General features: G+C 58.7%; 6 protein-coding genes across 6 annotated transcripts; 4 read left to right on the top strand and 2 right to left on the bottom strand.

Annotated features, from left to right (window-relative positions):
- Window positions 1–129: 129 nt before the first annotated feature.
- On the bottom strand, window positions 130–1,395 carry LTHEOB_7229 (Mitochondrial aaa ATPase protein; the record flags this gene model as incomplete). The annotated part of the gene is made up of 1 exon (XM_035516572.1): window positions 130–1,395. The coding sequence occupies one exon, from the start codon at window positions 1,393–1,395 to the stop codon at window positions 130–132; it is 1,266 nt and encodes a 421-aa protein (XP_035371676.1).
- Window positions 1,396–2,115: 720 nt separating this feature from the next.
- LTHEOB_7230 (Pre-rRNA processing protein) lies at window positions 2,116–6,641 on the bottom strand (the record flags this gene model as incomplete). Its single annotated transcript, XM_035516574.1, has 5 exons — window positions 2,116–4,011; window positions 4,063–4,532; window positions 4,622–4,836; window positions 5,172–6,439; window positions 6,501–6,641. 5 exons carry the CDS (start codon window positions 6,639–6,641, stop codon window positions 2,116–2,118), a joined length of 3,990 nt encoding a protein of 1,329 aa, XP_035371677.1.
- Window positions 6,642–7,924: 1,283 nt separating this feature from the next.
- Window positions 7,925–8,875, top strand: LTHEOB_7231 (Lipase 2; the record flags this gene model as incomplete). Its single annotated transcript, XM_035516575.1, has 3 exons — window positions 7,925–8,224; window positions 8,274–8,541; window positions 8,592–8,875. The coding sequence occupies 3 exons, from the start codon at window positions 7,925–7,927 to the stop codon at window positions 8,873–8,875; spliced, it is 852 nt and encodes a 283-aa protein (XP_035371678.1).
- An 872-nt stretch (window positions 8,876–9,747) lies between these two features.
- On the top strand, window positions 9,748–11,036 carry LTHEOB_7232 (Lipase GDSL; the record flags this gene model as incomplete). The annotated part of the gene is made up of 3 exons (XM_035516576.1): window positions 9,748–9,996; window positions 10,043–10,800; window positions 10,865–11,036. 3 exons carry the CDS (start codon window positions 9,748–9,750, stop codon window positions 11,034–11,036), a joined length of 1,179 nt encoding a protein of 392 aa, XP_035371679.1.
- A 582-nt stretch (window positions 11,037–11,618) lies between these two features.
- LTHEOB_7233 (Hmg box transcriptional) lies at window positions 11,619–14,039 on the top strand (the record flags this gene model as incomplete). The annotated part of the gene is made up of 2 exons (XM_035516577.1): window positions 11,619–11,976; window positions 12,151–14,039. The coding sequence occupies 2 exons, from the start codon at window positions 11,619–11,621 to the stop codon at window positions 14,037–14,039; spliced, it is 2,247 nt and encodes a 748-aa protein (XP_035371680.1).
- A 1,051-nt stretch (window positions 14,040–15,090) lies between these two features.
- On the top strand, window positions 15,091–17,367 carry LTHEOB_7234 (Hormone-sensitive lipase protein; the record flags this gene model as incomplete). Its single annotated transcript, XM_035516578.1, has 1 exon — window positions 15,091–17,367. The coding sequence occupies one exon, from the start codon at window positions 15,091–15,093 to the stop codon at window positions 17,365–17,367; it is 2,277 nt and encodes a 758-aa protein (XP_035371681.1).
- Window positions 17,368–17,461: the final 94 nt, after the last annotated feature.

Raw genomic sequence — 17,461 nt, forward strand, 5'->3', positions numbered from 1 at the left:
AAGCAGGTAAGTAGGTCATGATAGGATAAAAAAATATGAGAAGCCAGTCCCGATTCTCACGCCCAGCGGGTGTAAACAGGTCTTTTGCGCTGACTCCCGTACGTTTGCTGTGTCTGTAACCTCTTATAATCAATTCGCCGGTGGTGGATGCCCGTCGTGCGCGAGTCCCGCGCCTGGATTCGAATGGACGTGGTGGCCTCCGCTCAGTCTGAACACCTTCTTTACGCTCTCAACGCCTTTCTGCAGATGCGGATGATGTGCCAGGAACTCGCCGTGATGACCGGCGGCACTGTTTCCCGAGCCGGCTTTTCCGCCATCGCCGCCACCGCCCAGCACCGCAGCCAACGTGCCGACCCTTCCTGCTGCTGTTCCAATCTTCTTTCTGCCCATCAGCGGATCGACAGGTCCAGGCCGCGGCGGCCATTCTCCATCGTCCTTCCAGCCCTGCACCAGGGCGCGCGTCATATGCGAAAGGTTGATAGGAACCTTGGGCGTCTGGCCGCTCACGACAATCTTGGCGTAGATGTCAGAATACGCTTTGGGCGTGATGGACTGACGGATGACGTTCTGGGGCAGCAGTGGCGGCGCGAGGGGCACGAGCGGTTCCTCAGACGCCGGTATGTCGATGTTGATCCGGGAAGTCTTCTCAACCTTCTCAATAGCATCCTGCTCGCCCTCCTCTGCGGAAGTCTCATCGCCATTTGTCACCGATGCCTTCTCGTTATTCGCATCCGCTTGCGCATCTTCCGCCGCACCATCCGCCACCACCGTCTCCTCTACCAATGCCGTCTCCTCCAACATCTTCACGACCGTATCCCTCGCCTCTACCTCCGCCGGGTGCATATCCGCGCTCGACCGGCTTTGCCTCCGCGCGTGCTTGCGCACACTCGCCGCGCCCGTCCAGCGGTCCCGCCTGCGCACGAACACGGCCATACCCTCATTCCAGCGCATCTCCTCCTCGAGCGCGCGCCTACGCCGGCGCTTGCGCCGCGCCACGCGCTCCTCGGCCACTTGCGGGCCTACGTGCTCCGGCGAGTCGAACCTATACTCCTTGCCGTTGGCGGCTTTGGAACCGGCTCCAGCCGCGCCGTTGTGCTGTCCTGCTGCCTTCGTTGTGGTGCCGCCGCCTCCTCCATGTTCAGCCTCGTCCTCGGACGGCGAGTCGTCATTGTCGTCGTCCGTGCTGCCGTAGTACCGCTCGCGGAACTCGGTCACCCCGCGCAGCTCGTCTTCGGACGCGCCCGTCGCGTAGTCGGCTTCGGCGGCCGCGGCCGCTGCAGCAGCGTGTTCGGTCGGCGCGATGTTGGGCGGTAGCGGCGGCCAGTCCCAGTCGTTGCGCACGCGCTCGAGGAGGTAGCGGCGGGCGTCGCGCGCGGCTGTTTGGTTGGTGTCCATGACTTTTTCTGTTTGCGGACTTGGCTCCGTCACGTTGTCTTGCCCTTTCTCCTTTGTGTAGGGTACCGGTAGTTTGTATTCGGAAGCTGTAGTGCTTGATTTCGGCCGTGTGTTCAATTTTTCTTTTTGATCTTTTTGGTTAGGTCAAAGAATAACCGTGCGGTCTCGCGGTAATGCCATTCGGTGGGGTATGCGGTCGTGAGCTTGCTAGCGATGGAGCTATCGTGTGAGAAGGAAGCGAGAGCAGGAAAGATGTGCAGGAGCGGTATGACGAGATATGTAGGGGCTGCGTCGCCAGTGCAAACGCCGTTGGGGGCGAGAGCGGGCGCTGTCCGCTTGGTTGTCAAGTCTTGCTGCGTTGGCCAAGGCGAAAAGCAAGAAGTATGGTAGCTTGCCAGCGCTAGCGCATCCCGATAGTCGGGGTAAAAAACGGTCTCGGTCACGAGAAATCAATGCTGGGGAAGGTAGACCGGGATACCAGCAAGCCTGGGCCCACGGCCTGATGTTGATGTCACGAGGCGCTTGCAAATGCCGCTTCGAGCCGCCCATCACTATATCCTGCCGCCCGTCCGCCATACGCTTTGTCATTGACTCATTGTTCTGTCTATCAACTCAAACGCCGGATATCATCAGTCCTTCAATCAATTAGGAAATCCCCTTTTGTTAACCCCTGGAAAATGCCCTTTGATAGCCGAGAATAACCCCAGTCTGTTCCTCGCATCACAGCGCCTCCCCCGCCTTGAGCGCACGCGCCTCCCGGGGCCACACTCGCTTGTACAAGCTGACGCCCACTGCGTCCTGCGGGTTGATCCGCCCGTCAAACGTCGCCTTGAAGTAACCGTGCGTGCCCAGGCTCTCTTTGATGAATCCACTGCGTCCACGCTTTGTCCACAGCTGCAGCGCCTTGAACCAGTGCACGTCCTCTGCGTTGAAAAACATGTACCGCACCGTCACCACGCGTTTGTGGATCTTGTACGGGTGGCCGGTGAGGATAATACGTTTGGCGATCACGCGTGACGTTGAGGGCGGCAGCGAAGTGCCAGTGCCAATGAGCTGCACCTCGCCCTCATTGGTCTGCTCACTCTCAGCATCCATCGCGGTGTCCTCACCATCTGCGCTTCCTTCATCCTCGGGAACAACCCGTTTGAAAAAGAGAGCGGGAACGGAACCCCAGGTAATTGGTGCGATAAAAGTAGCGATCGCGCTACGTCCAGGGTGCAAATATCTGTCAGACTTGTGGACGTCGTTTGGTGTGTTTCCAGACGCTGAGTACACAGGGTTGATTCTGAACCGCCTTGGGCCGCATTGAAGGACGAGCTCCTCCTTAGCCTTGAGCGGCTGTTCGAACTCGGAGTTGAGCGTGATGCTGTAATTGACGGCAGTACGCTTATGCTCGTGGCGCAGAAGCGAGAAGAGAGGCAGCGTCTTGGCTGGGTTGTATGTGCTTTGGAGAGAGAGGGGCACGTTGCGAAGGTGCACATTAACCCTAGTGCCGGGCTGGACACCGCCAACGAGGGCTTCTCTGGTCACACGCGCTCTTGCGCCCTTGTAGTCGGAGATTTCCAGAAGGCGCCTCCAGCTCTCCGGCTCGTACGGTCTGTCCTCGTCTGTTTCCCAGTGACTTGTCCTCAAGCTCTTCAAGCCCCTGTACTTGGCCAAACGCTCCCGTGCGAGTACGTGCGGGTGCAATTCGATTTCGTCGGGGAACTCGAGATCATCCTCCGCCTCTTGCTTGCGCTGAGTACGATAGGCTTCGATCTGCTCGGCCTCATCCTCAGGCGAGGGGTCCATAAACATCTCTGACTGCGGGTATTCCGAGGGTGCAGCTTCGGTAGGCTCCCTTCCATTGACATCAATACCCTCCATGCCATCGGCTGGGTTGGCAGGTCCGTCCATGTCCTCATCGTCTTCGTCGTCTCCAGCAACGCTCTCGAGATCGGATCCAGAATCGGACATATCTCCAAGATACCATGCCGACTGGTACTTGGACGTTCCTCTAGGCAATCTCTTCGGGCGCGTCGCCTCATCGTCGTCGTCTTCCGAAAAGTAATGGTGGTCATCCAGAAGGACACCCTTGCGTTCGGAGGGCGCCACAGAGACCGGGTAATCGTCGATATCCTCCATGACTGCCTCCTCCGGGGCAAGGTCGGCCAAAGTATCCTGGTCCTCGGTAGGTTGATCCAAAACGGCATCTTGGCCCTCCAAATCGACGGCCATATCATCGCCCTTGCCCTTCTTGCGCGTTTCGAGGGGAGCAGCAGTGATCTTCTCGATCTGGAACGTTCCCCAGTCTCCAACCTCCACCAGTCTATCCGCCTTCAATCCTTTGCCTCTCACAACACCAGTGAGGACGACCTCTCCCTTCGCCTCCTCGTCAGTCGCGGCCGCCTTGCCGCTCGGCCATCTCACTTCCTCCACAGCCATCCAACTGCGCTCCTCCCTCCACCTTACGCCCTTCGGCATAGTTGTGCAGAGCGACCTCATAAGGTTCAAGCTCTCCTGCCTGTTGTCGAGCGAGTGTACCTTTTCCTGAGCGGGAAAGAAGTGCGTGATGAAGCTCTTGAGCGAGCCGAGAATCTGAGGACGACGCTTGGGAGGCTCAGCGGAGTCAAGTCCCTATTTCTCGTTAGCAATCTCTCCCCAAAAAACAGATTAAATGCAACTCACCTGCACCGCAGCCAAAACGTTCGAAACACCCTGGCTCTCCACACTCCTCAGGATCAATTCTCCAAGTTGATCCACCTCCTGCTCCGCAGACAGCACGAAAACGACAAAGTCAGCCACGCGGCACGCGTCCAGCGCAGCGAGCAGGTCCCTGCCGACGATCAGGTACTGGACCTTCTGCTTGAAGCGCTCGATGTTGACGCGCGCGACGCCCTGCTCGGGAACGTCCTCCTCAAGGTCGAGGCAGCCGTTCAGGCTGCGCACCGCCAGCTTGGCCGACACGTCTTCGGTCAGCGGCACGACGGCGACGACGCGCGGTGCGCCATCGCGCCCCGCGAATACCTTGGTCGCCTCGACGTGCTCCGCGTGCTTGCCCACCCGCTTCTGCTTCGCCTGGTTGCGCCGGTCCAGCTTCGACAGGACCTGCTGGTGCGGCGTGCGCCGGACGCCACGGTCGCTGCCTTCGACTTGGCCTGTTGTTGTAGGGATTTTGTGTTAGCGCATGTAATTTCGCAGCGCAATGAGCTGGGGAAGAGGAATAAGTGAAGGGGCAAGTGCGCACCCTTGCTTTTCTCCTTCAGTGCGCCTTTACTGGCATGGCGGGACTTGAATGGCTTGTGCGACACCTTGGTGGTGCTGCGGTGGTGGTGGCCGTCCATGGGCGCCATTTTGCTCCCGCTGGCTCCGGCTTTGAAGCGGTAGGGAATGCTCGCCAGATTGGGAGTGTCGGTGCTGGCCTGGCCGGTCGAGTCGTTTTCGCTCTTGCGACAGTGACGACTGTTGTAGGCGCGGAAATTTTGGCGATGTGGGACAGCCGATAAGGCCCATGGGCCCGTTATCGAGCTTGCAGGGATCTTGCTCCGAAATATTTCATCACGTGCTGCATCACGTCTCTGAAGAATGCTCACACTCTAGTATAGCAGACGACGATGAAAAGTAGGTGCTTTCTACATGAAGAAACAATTGTACTCGACATCTATAGATCAAGATGACTTTTGCCCCAATCTTCTAACTCCAGACGCCAAACAAGCCCACGGCCACTAGGTATTTTGCGCAAAGCTCGGTTTTGAGTCACGCAACGCCGATTTCTACCCTTCTAACCCTCTTTTCACTTCTTGAAAACAGCATTCATGGCATCCTGCAGGATGTTGATACCCTGCTCAATCTCCGCCTCGCTGATGACCAACGGAGGAACGAACCTGAGCGTGTTGGTGCCGCAGGTGATGATCAACAGACCCCTCTCACGAGCAGCAGTGACAATGGGCGTCGGGTCTTGGTTCAGCTGCAGACCAAGGATCAAGCCCTTGCCCCTGATCTCAGTAATGATGTCGGGGAAGCTCTGCTGAAGCTTCTCAAAGTGCTTGCGGAAGATTTGCTCCTTCTTGAGGACAGACTGCTGCAACTCCGGATCCGCCAGCCTGCCCACGATGTGGTGTGCAAGACGGCAAGCGAGGGGGTTGCCTCCAAAAGTAGTGCCGTGGTCACCAGGCTTGATCTTCGACACGACGAAATCGTTGACAATGGTGGCACCAATGGGGAAACCGTTGCCCAGGGCCTTCGCAGTCGTGAGGATATCGGGGTGCGCCTCCTTAGGGAGGGTGGCGTGGGCCCAGATCTGACCGGTACGGCCGAGACCGCTCTGAATCTCGTCGTAAATCAGGACAGCGCCGACCTCGGTGCAGCGCTTGCGGAGTGCGAGAAGGAACTCGGGGGTCGCAACGTTAACACCACCCTCGCCCTGGATGGGCTCAATGATGACACCGCAAGTGTTCTCGGTGACCAGCGATGGAATGGCCTCAACATCGTTGTAAGTGCCGTATCTGAAACCAGGGACCATGGGCGCGAAAGGCTTCTGGTACTTGGGGTTCGGCGTCGCGGAAAGCGAGCCCATGGTGCGGCCGTGGAAAGAGCTGTGGAAGGAAACGAGCTCGTGCTTCGCGCCAGACGGGTCAAGCTCCTTACCGACCTTGCGCGCAAACTTGATGGCAGCCTCGTTGGCCTCGGAACCGGAGTTGCAAATGAAGGTCTTCTCGGCAGTGTGCATACCGCCACCAGCAACCGTCTTCTCAACCAGCAGCTTGGACAGAGCGCCAGTCCAAGGGTTGTGGTACAGGTTGGAGGTATGGATCAAGGTCTGCGCCTGTTCGGCCATCAACTTGACCATCTGCGGGTCGCAATGGCCCAGCGCATTCACAGCAATGCCTGCGGTAAAGTCGAGGTACTTGCGGTTCTCCATATCCCACATGTAGCAGCCCTCACCTCTGGCGAACATAGGCATCGGACGAATGTAGGTAGGGACCATGTACGGCAGCGAGTCGTTGACCAGGCGCGCGGTTTGCGAGTCTGCGGCAGGATCGGGGTTTGGGAGAGCAGCCGCCTTCTACTCGTTGCTGGTCAGCGAGTGGACTCGTTATACGGCATTCTCAGAGCTTCCAATTCACCTCAATGGTCTCGTTAGGCAGGCTTGAAGCTGCCGTTGCGGCAGATGACGCATAGCGCTGGGCGTAGACAGGCGCGATGGTGAACGGCCTGGTGGTGCGCAGAGCAGCGCAAACGCGCTTGGAACCGAGTCTCAATGCCATTACGAACGGAATGAAGAAACGAAAGGAAGCAGAAAAGCAGCACAAGAAGAGGGTATCTGCAGGAGGAATAGCAACGTGTTGGGGAAGTTGAGATGAGTCGACATTGGGCGCAAAAATGCCGCTATCGATAAAGAGAGCGCGCGCCGATTTCGCAAGTGCGGAGACCTCGCACCCTGCTTCTCCGCGCGCGCCATTTCCTGCATGGCAAATCCCGCGCTGCGCCTAGACAAGAGCCAGCTGCATCTCGGGCCTTTGCTCTGATGTTTCTCTGGTATACATATAGTATTGTCCGCTAAACAATACCTGGCCTGCCACCTGCTTACTGCCGGCTAGCGAACAGCGTCATTTTCCTTAGACATCAAGGTGCAACAGATTATCAATAAGGAACTTCAGCTGAAGTGCAAGCGCCAAATGAGCCGGTTTTATCTCGTGGTAGGAGCAAAACACCCCCAGAAACATGCGATCAGAACCAGAATTTATCTGCATGCGTGTTTCAAGCCGCCATATCATGTCGTGCCCCTGCAATGCACAATGGCAGACGTGGAGAGTCATCTGCGGGAAGCTATGACCCGCGGGATTTTCACAGCCCTCTGAGCGGGGTCTGTATACCATCCCCTCTTGCAGCCGATGGCTAGCGTGGACTTGTTTTTTGTTCATGTCATAGGTAGCTGAAGCTATCGTCCGGACGTGTATGTTGAATTTTTAACTCCACATTCTCGTCCGGACGATAGCTTCAGCTACCCACATGTGCTCTTTTTCTAAGGCAGAGCTGGGGCATAGTTTTTAGAGTCCTGCTATTCTTCGCGCTAGCCATCGGCTGCGAGAGGGGGTTATAGTTTGTTCCTTGAGGATTAATTGGCTTTCGAGGTCTTCAGCCACAGCAAGCTCTGCACTATTCTGTCTGGACCCGGCGATAATCCTAAATTCCGTGGAGCTACCGTCTTCTACACTAGGCATAAGCGCTTACTACCCGAGCTGAGCCTGGCAACACTTATGGGTTCTACCGACCAGAAGGCTCTTTATACTCCCTCTTATTGAGTCGGCTGCCAATCTGACTCTGCCACCTGTGTCCTTGCATTATGGAGAACATCAACATGGTGGAGGCTTCAAAGCCTCACCCAGAACTCGAACAGGTCATATAATACCACAATGAGCGATTCGACTCAAGCTAAGACAGCCAGCAGTATTTCGCGCAAGGCGGCCAACATCCTTTCTCCAAGTTGGTCGACCTCAACGTCACACGGGCAGGGCTGGCTGACACTATCTTATCTGCCTTGTCGACCATGCCTCCAAGTTACATGGAAGGAGTCAAAAAGGAGCGGGTCGAGATTCCGACACGAGATGGGGCCAACATATCAGCACTGGTGTACAAGCCTGAAGTCATTCCAGACGGAAGCCCCGCGCCGCTGGCCGTCCTGTACCACGGTGGAGGCCATGTCATGGGCATCCCTGAGATGGAGGAAAACAACGCCGTGACCTTGGTCCGCAACCACGGCTGCGTGGCTGTTAGCGTGGGCTACAGGCTCGCTCCAGAACACCAGTTTCCAATTCCGGTCCACGATTCGTGGGATGCATTCAAATGGGTGAGTCGCCTGACTGCCACATGGCGAACAGTACCTTACGCGGGCGTAGGTGGTCGCAAACGCGTCTCAGCTCGGGGCAGATCCGTCCAGCAGATTCCTTGTTGGGGGATCATCAGCCGGGGCCAACATTGCAGCAGTTGTGTCGCATCTGGCGCGCGACGAGCGAGTGGGCCCACCGCTGACGGGCGTTTTCCTCTCGATTCCAAACACGCTGCCAGAAGGTGCCGTGCCGGACAAGTACAGGGATAGGTACAGAAGCAGAGAGGAGAGCAAGAGCTACGAGCTGACGGATGCGACGTCCATGCTCGAGGCAATGAGTGAGTGCTAGCACCGGGCGCAATTTTGGAGCTGATTCCAACAACGGCAGGCCTCTACCAGGGCGATGACGCCTCTCCGCTATACGCTCCGTTCAATTGGCCCAGCGGGCACGCGGGGCTGCCGCGGACATATTTGGTGGTCTGCGGGATGGATCCGCTGCGGGATGAAGGGCTGCTGTACGAGTACGTGCTACGAACCGAGGGCCAGGTGGAGACAAAGATGGATTTCTACCCCGGCATGCCTCATGGATTCTGGGCCGTGCATCCGCAATTCGAGGCGTCAAAGAAAGCATGCGCGGACATCGTCGCAGGATGGGCGTGGCTGCTGAAGTGAGGACACTTGGTCAGAGTCATATCAAGGTTAGCCGTAAGCTTCCTAGCAAGGAGATAGCCAATCTGTATCACCGTTACGGGTGGTTCAGTGTGTGCGCTCTGAGAAACGTCAGCACCAGCCACGCGGGGATTGATTGGACTGTGCTTGGCGAGCGTTGCACGAAGCCGGAGATGATGGGCTGTGTCGTGTGCGCGACTGCCGTTTCCTCGGGGCGGGGTGTCGCTATCTCCGAAAATCCTGGCCGGCCTGCCTTCGGTTGCCGACGTGGGGTCCAGCAACCTGACGCCAGTAAAGATCAGCCGGATATTCTCATCATCAGCAGGCGGGTGGGTTTTTCCGATGGAGGTATGGCGTCTTCACCGACATGGTTGGCAAGGTTCACTCAGCTAGCTCGTGGCTTAGTCCGCGCTCGGCAGGATCTCGTGTCGCCAAATGCAGTGGCAGGCTGGCGGCCAAGCTTTGCGGCTTCCGCGGCGCGGCAACGTTGGTTCGCCTGTCGGAAATCCGGAAGGCCAAGGTCGTGTTATGACGCGCTCTCTCCTTCACAAGGCGTCGCGAACTGCAGTACTCCCCTTACTCTTTTGCGCCAGGAACACAGTAAGCTGGAGGCGATCCAATGGGTGGCGGGTCGTACCGGCCCACCCCTGCGTTGACTGGGCCGAAAGAGCTTACGGCGCGTAGTGCGTACGCAAGCTGCTCTCCAGCCTTCATACCAACCTGACGCGCGGCGGATGGCCCACGCCGCGCTGAGCCGCAACCGCACCGCACCGCCTTTTGCACCGCGGCCTGTATATACTCTCGCAGCCGCCCGCCTCTGCTGATGCTTCCATTCCTTCCGCTACCTTTTGTCCGTCTCCGTTCTGCCGCCCACCATGAGGACCGTCACCCGCTTCCACGTCCTCGTGTTTTTTGCCGTCTGCACCATCGCGTATATCGGCTGGGTCTTGCCGTCTCTGCAGGTCCAGAGCCGCGTGCAGAAGGCCATCTCGGGGTCGCAGCGGCGCATTGTTGTCTTCGGCGACAGCTGGTCGGACGTGGGCACCTACCACATCGACATTCCAGCAAAGAATCCGCAGCACAACATCAGCCGCCCCTTGTGGACTGAGGCCTTGTGCAAAGAGGTAGCGTCGTCGCCCCCGTCGCATCTGCTCTAGACTGACTCGTCAGCTCCTGTGCGACGACATCAACAATTTCGCCCGCTCGTCGGGCGCGTCCAACTTCTTTGAACAACCGGATGCTGTCTTGGACACGGAGATTCTGGCCAATGTCACGAACCAGCATCCCGAGAACCACAAGTTCCTTGCCGACCTGAAGAAACAGGTCCAGCAGTGGATCAGCTTCGAGAAGCAGAGTGGTGTCATCGCCAGCCGCGCCCAAAATAAGGAATGGACCGTTTTCACCGTCTTCTTTGGCATCAGCGACATCTGGCAGTACACCTTCCAGGACAACAAAGCCAGCGACGACGACATCAATGAGACCATGGCCTCCTTGTTCGCCCAGCTTGACGTAATCGCGCAGCACACGCAAACTCGCCCGCACATCGTGTTGCCCAAGGTCATTGACATCTCGTTCCTGCCGGCGTTTGCACAGCAGCCCATCGAATTCCCGGATCGGCAGCAGTCGGCCGTGTCACTGACCGAGAAGTGGAACAACGCGCTCGAGAAGGCCGCCCGCGACTGGACGGGCGGCTACGTCCACCTGCTGGAGACGGACAAGTGGCTGCTGAAGATGATCCGCGAGCAGCAGATGAACAAGATTGGCATCGCCGACGAGCGCGGTGAGGGCAAGGGCAATCCCCGGTTCAGCGAGGTCAGGAGCCCGTGCGTGCCGTTGCCGCATGTCGGGGCCCAGTTCCCGTTTGACATGAGCGACACGGCCAGCAATCGGACGGAGCCCTGCGAGGACGAGTCTCACTATCTGTTTTGGTCAGTAATTTCTGCTCTTCTGCGCTCGGCTGTGGTTGGAGGCCTACTGACACCGTGTTTCCAGGGACGGCATGCACCTGTCCGGCAGGGCGCACAAGCTGTTGGCCATCGAGGCGGCCGATCTGGTCGCCACCAACTACACCTTCAACCTCAACGCGCTCCGCAAGCACGATCTCGAGCAAGAGGAGGCGGCGAGCCGGGCCAAGGAAGAGAATGAGACCGGCTCGACTAAGTAGCACGGCGAGCAGAGCATTTCTTAGGAGTTTTCCTGTTGCGGTTGTCTGAGATACCCATTCACGTTTCAGCATTTTCTGGCGTTGACGTGGAAGTGCACGGCTTACATTCCAGAGTGGCGGCACAATTCCCCGGTGGGCGGGCGTTTGTATGCATTGTCTCAAATCAAGTTTCTTTGTACCCATGCTTCCTTGCATCGCCCTCCCGCAGAGGAATGTCTCGGGCGTGGGCCCGCTCCCCACAGCCCCGCCGCATCTGGGAATCTCGCTCGCCTGGGAAGAAAGAATTTGCCGTTGCGAACAGCACCTCTCCCGCACCTGTCTAGGACAATTACATGCACGCGCTGCTACTCAAACAAAGAACATGGACCCTAGGCATAATAGACACAAAGCCTGCTGCCCGGCCATGTCTTTGACTAGCGCCGGCCCTATTGACCATTCAGCACCCCGGCCCTGCCAGAGCCCGCCGAACAGTTTGTCTATCAAAGCTGCTCTCGCCGTCTTGATATTCGGCCTCGAGCAAACAGAAGAGCAGCCGCTCATGTCGAGGTCCGTCGCAGCAGCAACCTTGACCACTCTCCCGCCATGGACGCCGAAATGTCAGAGCCCGGCTCGGGCAAGGGGGAGACGAGTCCGCGCAAGGCGTCTACGACATTTTCCACCCGCTCCTCCCGCCGCACAGCCAGTCCTTCCCGCGCCTCGAAACAGGACGACGCAGGCCCCCCGACGCCAGAGTCACCACCATTCAGACTGACGCGGAAGAGGGCGGCCTCGCTGGCTGATAAAGGGGACAGGGAGGAAGCCGACGTCGTCGACGAAATCACTCCGACTACCACGCACTCTCGCATGAGCTCTGGTGGTGCATCCGTGGGTTCTGCAGGCTCTCCGGCAACCCACGTCTGCCTGTGCCAGCCCGACCCCAAGATCCCACGACCAAGAAACGGTCAGTTGCTCACCGGTCTATTATTACTCTCCCTTGTCTCTTTATCCAGTCCAACATCTCGACCAGCTCGATTACTGTCAGTTTGCTCTTAGCGCCCAATGGCGTTGTGAAGTGATGCATTTTCTTTGTTAGCATCTTTGTCGTTTCCGCGTGGCTGACGGCTTTGATATGCAGCCTTCATACTATATCGTCAGCATCATCAAGCCGCCATCGTGGCCCAGCACCCCGGGTTAGCCAATCCAGAAATATCAAAGATCATCGGCGAGCAGTGGAAAGCACAGCCTGAATCCGTGCGGAGCGAGTGGAAAGCCCTAGCCGAAGAGGAAAAGATTCGGCATCAGCAGCAGTATCCAGAGTATCGCTACCAGCCTCGCCGTGGCGGCCGCCGGGGCAGCCTGTCGCTCAACACCACCTCCGACAAGCATCACTGCACTAAGTGCGGTGGCCGGAGCATCACAACGCCAACAACGGCCTTCCCACCCAGCCACAACAACGCCGCCGCCACGACGGCGTCGGCATCGTCCCCTTCCTCTAACGCGCCAATGTTACCCCCGCCCACGCCTTCATCACTCTTGACACCTACCTCCCGCTACCTCCCACCCATGATGTCCGGCCTCGCCATCAACACTTCCGCCGCCGCCGCAGCCAGCAACCCCCAACGTCGCAACAACAGCACGCGGACGACGCCCAACCCTCTCACAAGCCTACACGCCTCCCGCACCCGCGATGAGCATCCCATGGACGCACAGATGCTGTCGCCACTCTCACCGGACGCTAAGCGGCGACGCTTGCAACAGGCCTACGTCCCACCACCGTCCGCGTCTTCCTCCGGCACGCCTCGCTCTTCCTCCCTCGCGCAACCAGGCACACCCTACCCCTTCCGGCCCGATCCCCGCCGCCACTCTCTGCCGCGGCCGGAGCTGATGCACCACCGCGGCGTCTCGCCCCGCAATGGCAGCACCAGCATCCACCACGACGGCAGCAGCTCCAACAATCTCACCCTCCCGCCCCTGCAGACCGCCAACCACCACCACCCCTACCCGGCCGCCGTCCACCACGCCGCCGTCAGCCCGGGCACCCCTGCCGGCGTTGTCAGCGCTGGCGGCGGCGTCGGCGGCGTCGTCGCTGCTGGTGGTGGCGAGCAGCCGCCGGGCAGCGCCAAGACGGTCATCATGTCGCTGTCGTTCTGGGGCAAGATCCGCCTGCTCGGCCGGATCACGCCGCCGTACCAGGCGACATCGTCGCCGTCGCCGCTGTCGCCTCGGCAGCAGCAGAAGCAGCAATCGCCGCCGCGGGTGCGCGGAGCCATCGTGGCGGTCGAGGGCGACAACGACGCGGCGGCGCGGGCGATGGCGACGTGGTTGGAGGAGAACCTGAACAAGACGGGGGAAGTGTGGGCGCGGACGGCCGAGGCGCCAAGGGGGCCGGAGACGGTGATGGGTGGTGGAGATGGAGCGGAGGGTGAGGGTGCTGGCAGTGATGATGGCGGTGATGATGGCGGCGCAAAGAGTCCGGATGGGAACGGTGCTGTCGCGCCGAGGAGGACCGTCAGCCTTGGTGATTACATTCAGGTCATTTCCGAGTGGCATAGCAAGACGAGGGAGATGGTCGAGTTCATCACCACGCCGCCCGGTGGCGCTGCCGAGGCTGCAACGGACGCATCAACGACAGCATCGAAGGATGGTGAGAAGGGTAGTGGCGAGGTGGTGGACAAGAGGACGCCCGTCCTCATCATGCCGACGTACAACCTGCGCGCCTCGAACGCGTGGGCCAGCAGCCTCCCTACCGGCGACAACTACAATCCTCCTGACCACTGGCAGTGGGTGGCGACGCTTTGGCGCGGCATCGTCGGCCCGGACATCACCGTCTACATCAGGGACGTCTCAGCTGCCGAGCTGGAGATGTCTCGCGGCAGGACGGTCGAGGTGCGCGAGGACGGACAGTCGAAGTACTTGATCGTGAAGCGCGAGGGCACCCAGGAGCTCGAGGAGAGCACGTTGAGGAGGCTCGGCTTCGAGATCGGTGAGCTGATTAGAGGTGTGAGCGGGCTGAACGGGAAGTAGACAGGGAGAAGACATGATGTTTTTCAGGGATAGCGTGGCGTATCGGTCTCTACAGGTTTACCTGATATTCCCCGTGTAGATGTTGCTGGTCGGTCAAGGTGCTGGCATTTTTGGGAATTCTTTTGACTTCATGGCTCTACGAAGAAAGAGGCTGCGTAGAAATTTGGAATTTGGGTGCAGTAGATTTGAAGCTGCTCTTTTCTCAGGCGATCAAGATCGAAGCGTGTTCGAATTGTGAAGATTTAGGATTCAAATGTTACCAAATGGTGTGTAATGCAACGTGGATGTCAGCCTGGCTTCATGCAGATTGCCTGCTTGGAATGTTGGATCTGCACGTGAGAAACATCCCTTGCTAGGCCTTCATGTACATATCTCACGTAAGAGTCAGGTGGTGGTGTGGGGATGCATGCAGGACAAGGGACGGGAACGCCTAAGCGAGGTACGCTGAATCTACACGTCATTTTCGCAGTCCGGCCAACCAAACACGTGCGCAGGCAGCAGGTGCGAGGAGGTTTCGAGATGGCGGTCACGAGAGGAGAGAAGGACGAGACATGGGATCTGTGCAGAGTCCAGAGCGAGCTCGAAAAAGGAGAAGGGGCGCAATTGTGATGACAAGCGGGGATGGGTGTGGAGCCCCCGGGCTGTCTCCGCAATGTGGGGGTGAGTTGCCGCATGCCGCCAGCTCTCGCGGGCAGCATGCAGCAACCACAAAACAAACAACACCATCACGAGCCTCCACGATGCACATCAGCTGCCATCGGAACCAGCCGGTCGCCGGACGACACGACTACTGTGCAACAGCCGGCGGTACGCGGCGCGCGTTGTCTCGGCGGAACGTCATTCGGCTTTTGGCGGTGTTAGGTCGCCTTTCACATGTCAGCCTGCCAGCCAGCCGTGACTAGCTCACCAAGCAGTCCGGACAATGCGGCCCACAGCCATCGCATCTGCTCCACGACTCCTTTTGACCGCTCCGAACGGGCTGTCCTCTGCTTTCCATGAACCACAATGATAGGTATTCGTTCTCGTGCCTCGCCCTCGCCCACAACCGCTAATGCCGACGCCCGCAGACCATGTACTGGGACGGCCGTCCGTCAAGTTTCGGAGAGTTCAGGTGCTCGCCGTCGTTTCCTTCTGGTGTGCCTACCTGTATAGGTTCGTCTGCCCCGCTGCTGAATTTGACCTACCGCCGCTCACGCCTTCTAGGGGAAATCGCCATGGCCCGCCTTTGCTCAAACGCCTCTCGTCCCTCGCCTCTTCCCGCCTCACTGCCTGGCAGACGGTAGTTATCACCATGCTCTGGCTCTACGTTTCCCGCAACTTCGGCAAGCTGGTCGGTCTCGAGTGCCCCGAGCCCCTCGCAAATCTATACACACGGTCGTACTTCAGAGCAACATGGGTGACAACTGCGCTGGACGCCGGCTTTTGGTCTGCTATGCCAATCCGGAAGAAATGGGCTCGGGACATATGTTCGATCGTATTCACCCTATACTACCTTATCTGCGCCGAGCAAGCCGACGAGAAGGTCAGGAAGATTCGTTCCACCCTGACAGTCGATCATCTGCGCGTGAGCTGGAACAAAGGGACAACTCCGTACCTAAAGCTGGTCACCGGCCTTATGCGCCCGCGCCTGATGCGCTATCCTCCCCGCGCCATCCGCATACCACGGCCTCCGCAGTCCTCATACAAAGAGCCGGTCCAGGGTTGGTTGTACTTCGATGGCCCAATCTCCGCCCTGAAAGAGCACAACAAGATTGTTTTGGATATCCCGGGTGGCGGTTTCGTGGCCATGGACCCGCGTAACCACGACGACAAGCTTATCGGCTGGGCTGGAACGACTGGTTTGCCGGTCCTGGCTCTCGACTATAAGAAGGCACCCGAATACCCGTACCCGTATGCCTTGAATGAGTGCTACGATGCCTATCACACGATTATTGCGAGTAACGGACGATGCGTTGGCCTTTCTGGATCGAGTACCCCGGAGATCATTGTTTCTGGAGACAGTGCTGGCGGCAATCTTGCAGTGGGAATGGTGCTCATGATTCTGCAAAGTGGCAGCACCGATACGCGACGTTGGATGGGTGAAGAGGCGCTGCCTCCACCAGCGGGCCTCGTTCTCATATACCCAGCGCTCGACATGAACATCGGCAATTGGATGACGGATGAGCAGATGGCACTTATTCGGGACCGAAAAACCCGCAAGACGAACGAGGGTCTTCTCAGGAGGAAGAGTGAGGATTACAGGAAGCTCACGCCTACCACACCCCACCACTCAGATGATGAGGATGACGACGATGTTACGCCGCCGGCAGAGAAGAACGAAAACACGCATCGCACAGAGAACGGCGACTCCACGGCAACAATCACCGACAAGACCTTGACTAGATCGCCGTCCACTTCAATACGACTATCAGCAGCGCACACGGGAGTCGATGCCCACAGCCTCGAAAGTAAGCTCTCTGAGTCGGCATTTCCTCAACCTGCACCCAAGCCTACAACCATCAAAACCCGCCTGGCCATGTCCTCGATGATCTCCTACTTCAACGACCGCATCCTTACGCCAGAGATGATGCGTGCCATGATCATCCTGTACATTGGCCCACATCACCGCCCGGACTTCGGCACCGACTTCCTCCTCTCGCCACTGCTCGCGCCCGAGTCTCTGCTGGCAAAGATGCCCAAGACGTACTTCCTTACAGGGGAGCGCGACCCGCTCGTCGATGACACGGCCATCTTCGCCGGACGCATCCGGCAGGCAAAAGCGGCGGCATGGCGCGAGCGGCGCGAGCTCGGCCTGGAGGAGACGACGAAGGCTTTCGTCGACACGGATCACGTCGAGGTGGTCATGATCCCAGGCATCAGCCACGGCTTCTTGCAGTTCGTTAGCGTCTTCCCGGAGGGCTGGAAGTACATCTTCAAGTGTGCGCGGTGGATGCGCGACATCGCCGAGCACGTCGACGCTGACGCGCTGGAGGCGGAGCGCAAGGCGAGGGGCGAGGGCCGCCCGCGGCACAGGCGTCGTCGCACGCTGGAGAGTAGCGGCGACGAGGATCGCCCGTTGGAGATGACGGTTGCGAGCAGCAGGGGCAACAAGGCGAACGGGTACGGTGGCTCCGTCAGGGCGGCCCGCGGAAGCAGGTACGACAGGAGGGATTCGGAAACGGACCATGCCTCGGGCAGGGGCAGAGGTAGGGGCGGTGCAGGGAAATCGAGGAGGAAGAGTTTGGTAAGTCTGGCGAGTGAGGACGACCTGTTGGGCAGGAGGATGAGGGGCTTGACCGGCGCTTTGATGCGGGCACCGGACGAGGAGTGGGAACCGTCGAGTCCGTAAGGGGAGACTGTACGTGGTTCTGGGATAGCATAAGGTTGATAGGGATATACGTGCGTGTAACGTGTCTGCCGATGTGTAGATATATCATGATAGA

This window comes from Lasiodiplodia theobromae, assembly GCF_012971845.1.
Source record: "Lasiodiplodia theobromae strain AM2As chromosome Unknown scaffold_21, whole genome shotgun sequence".
NCBI lineage: Eukaryota > Fungi > Ascomycota > Dothideomycetes > Botryosphaeriales > Botryosphaeriaceae > Lasiodiplodia > Lasiodiplodia theobromae.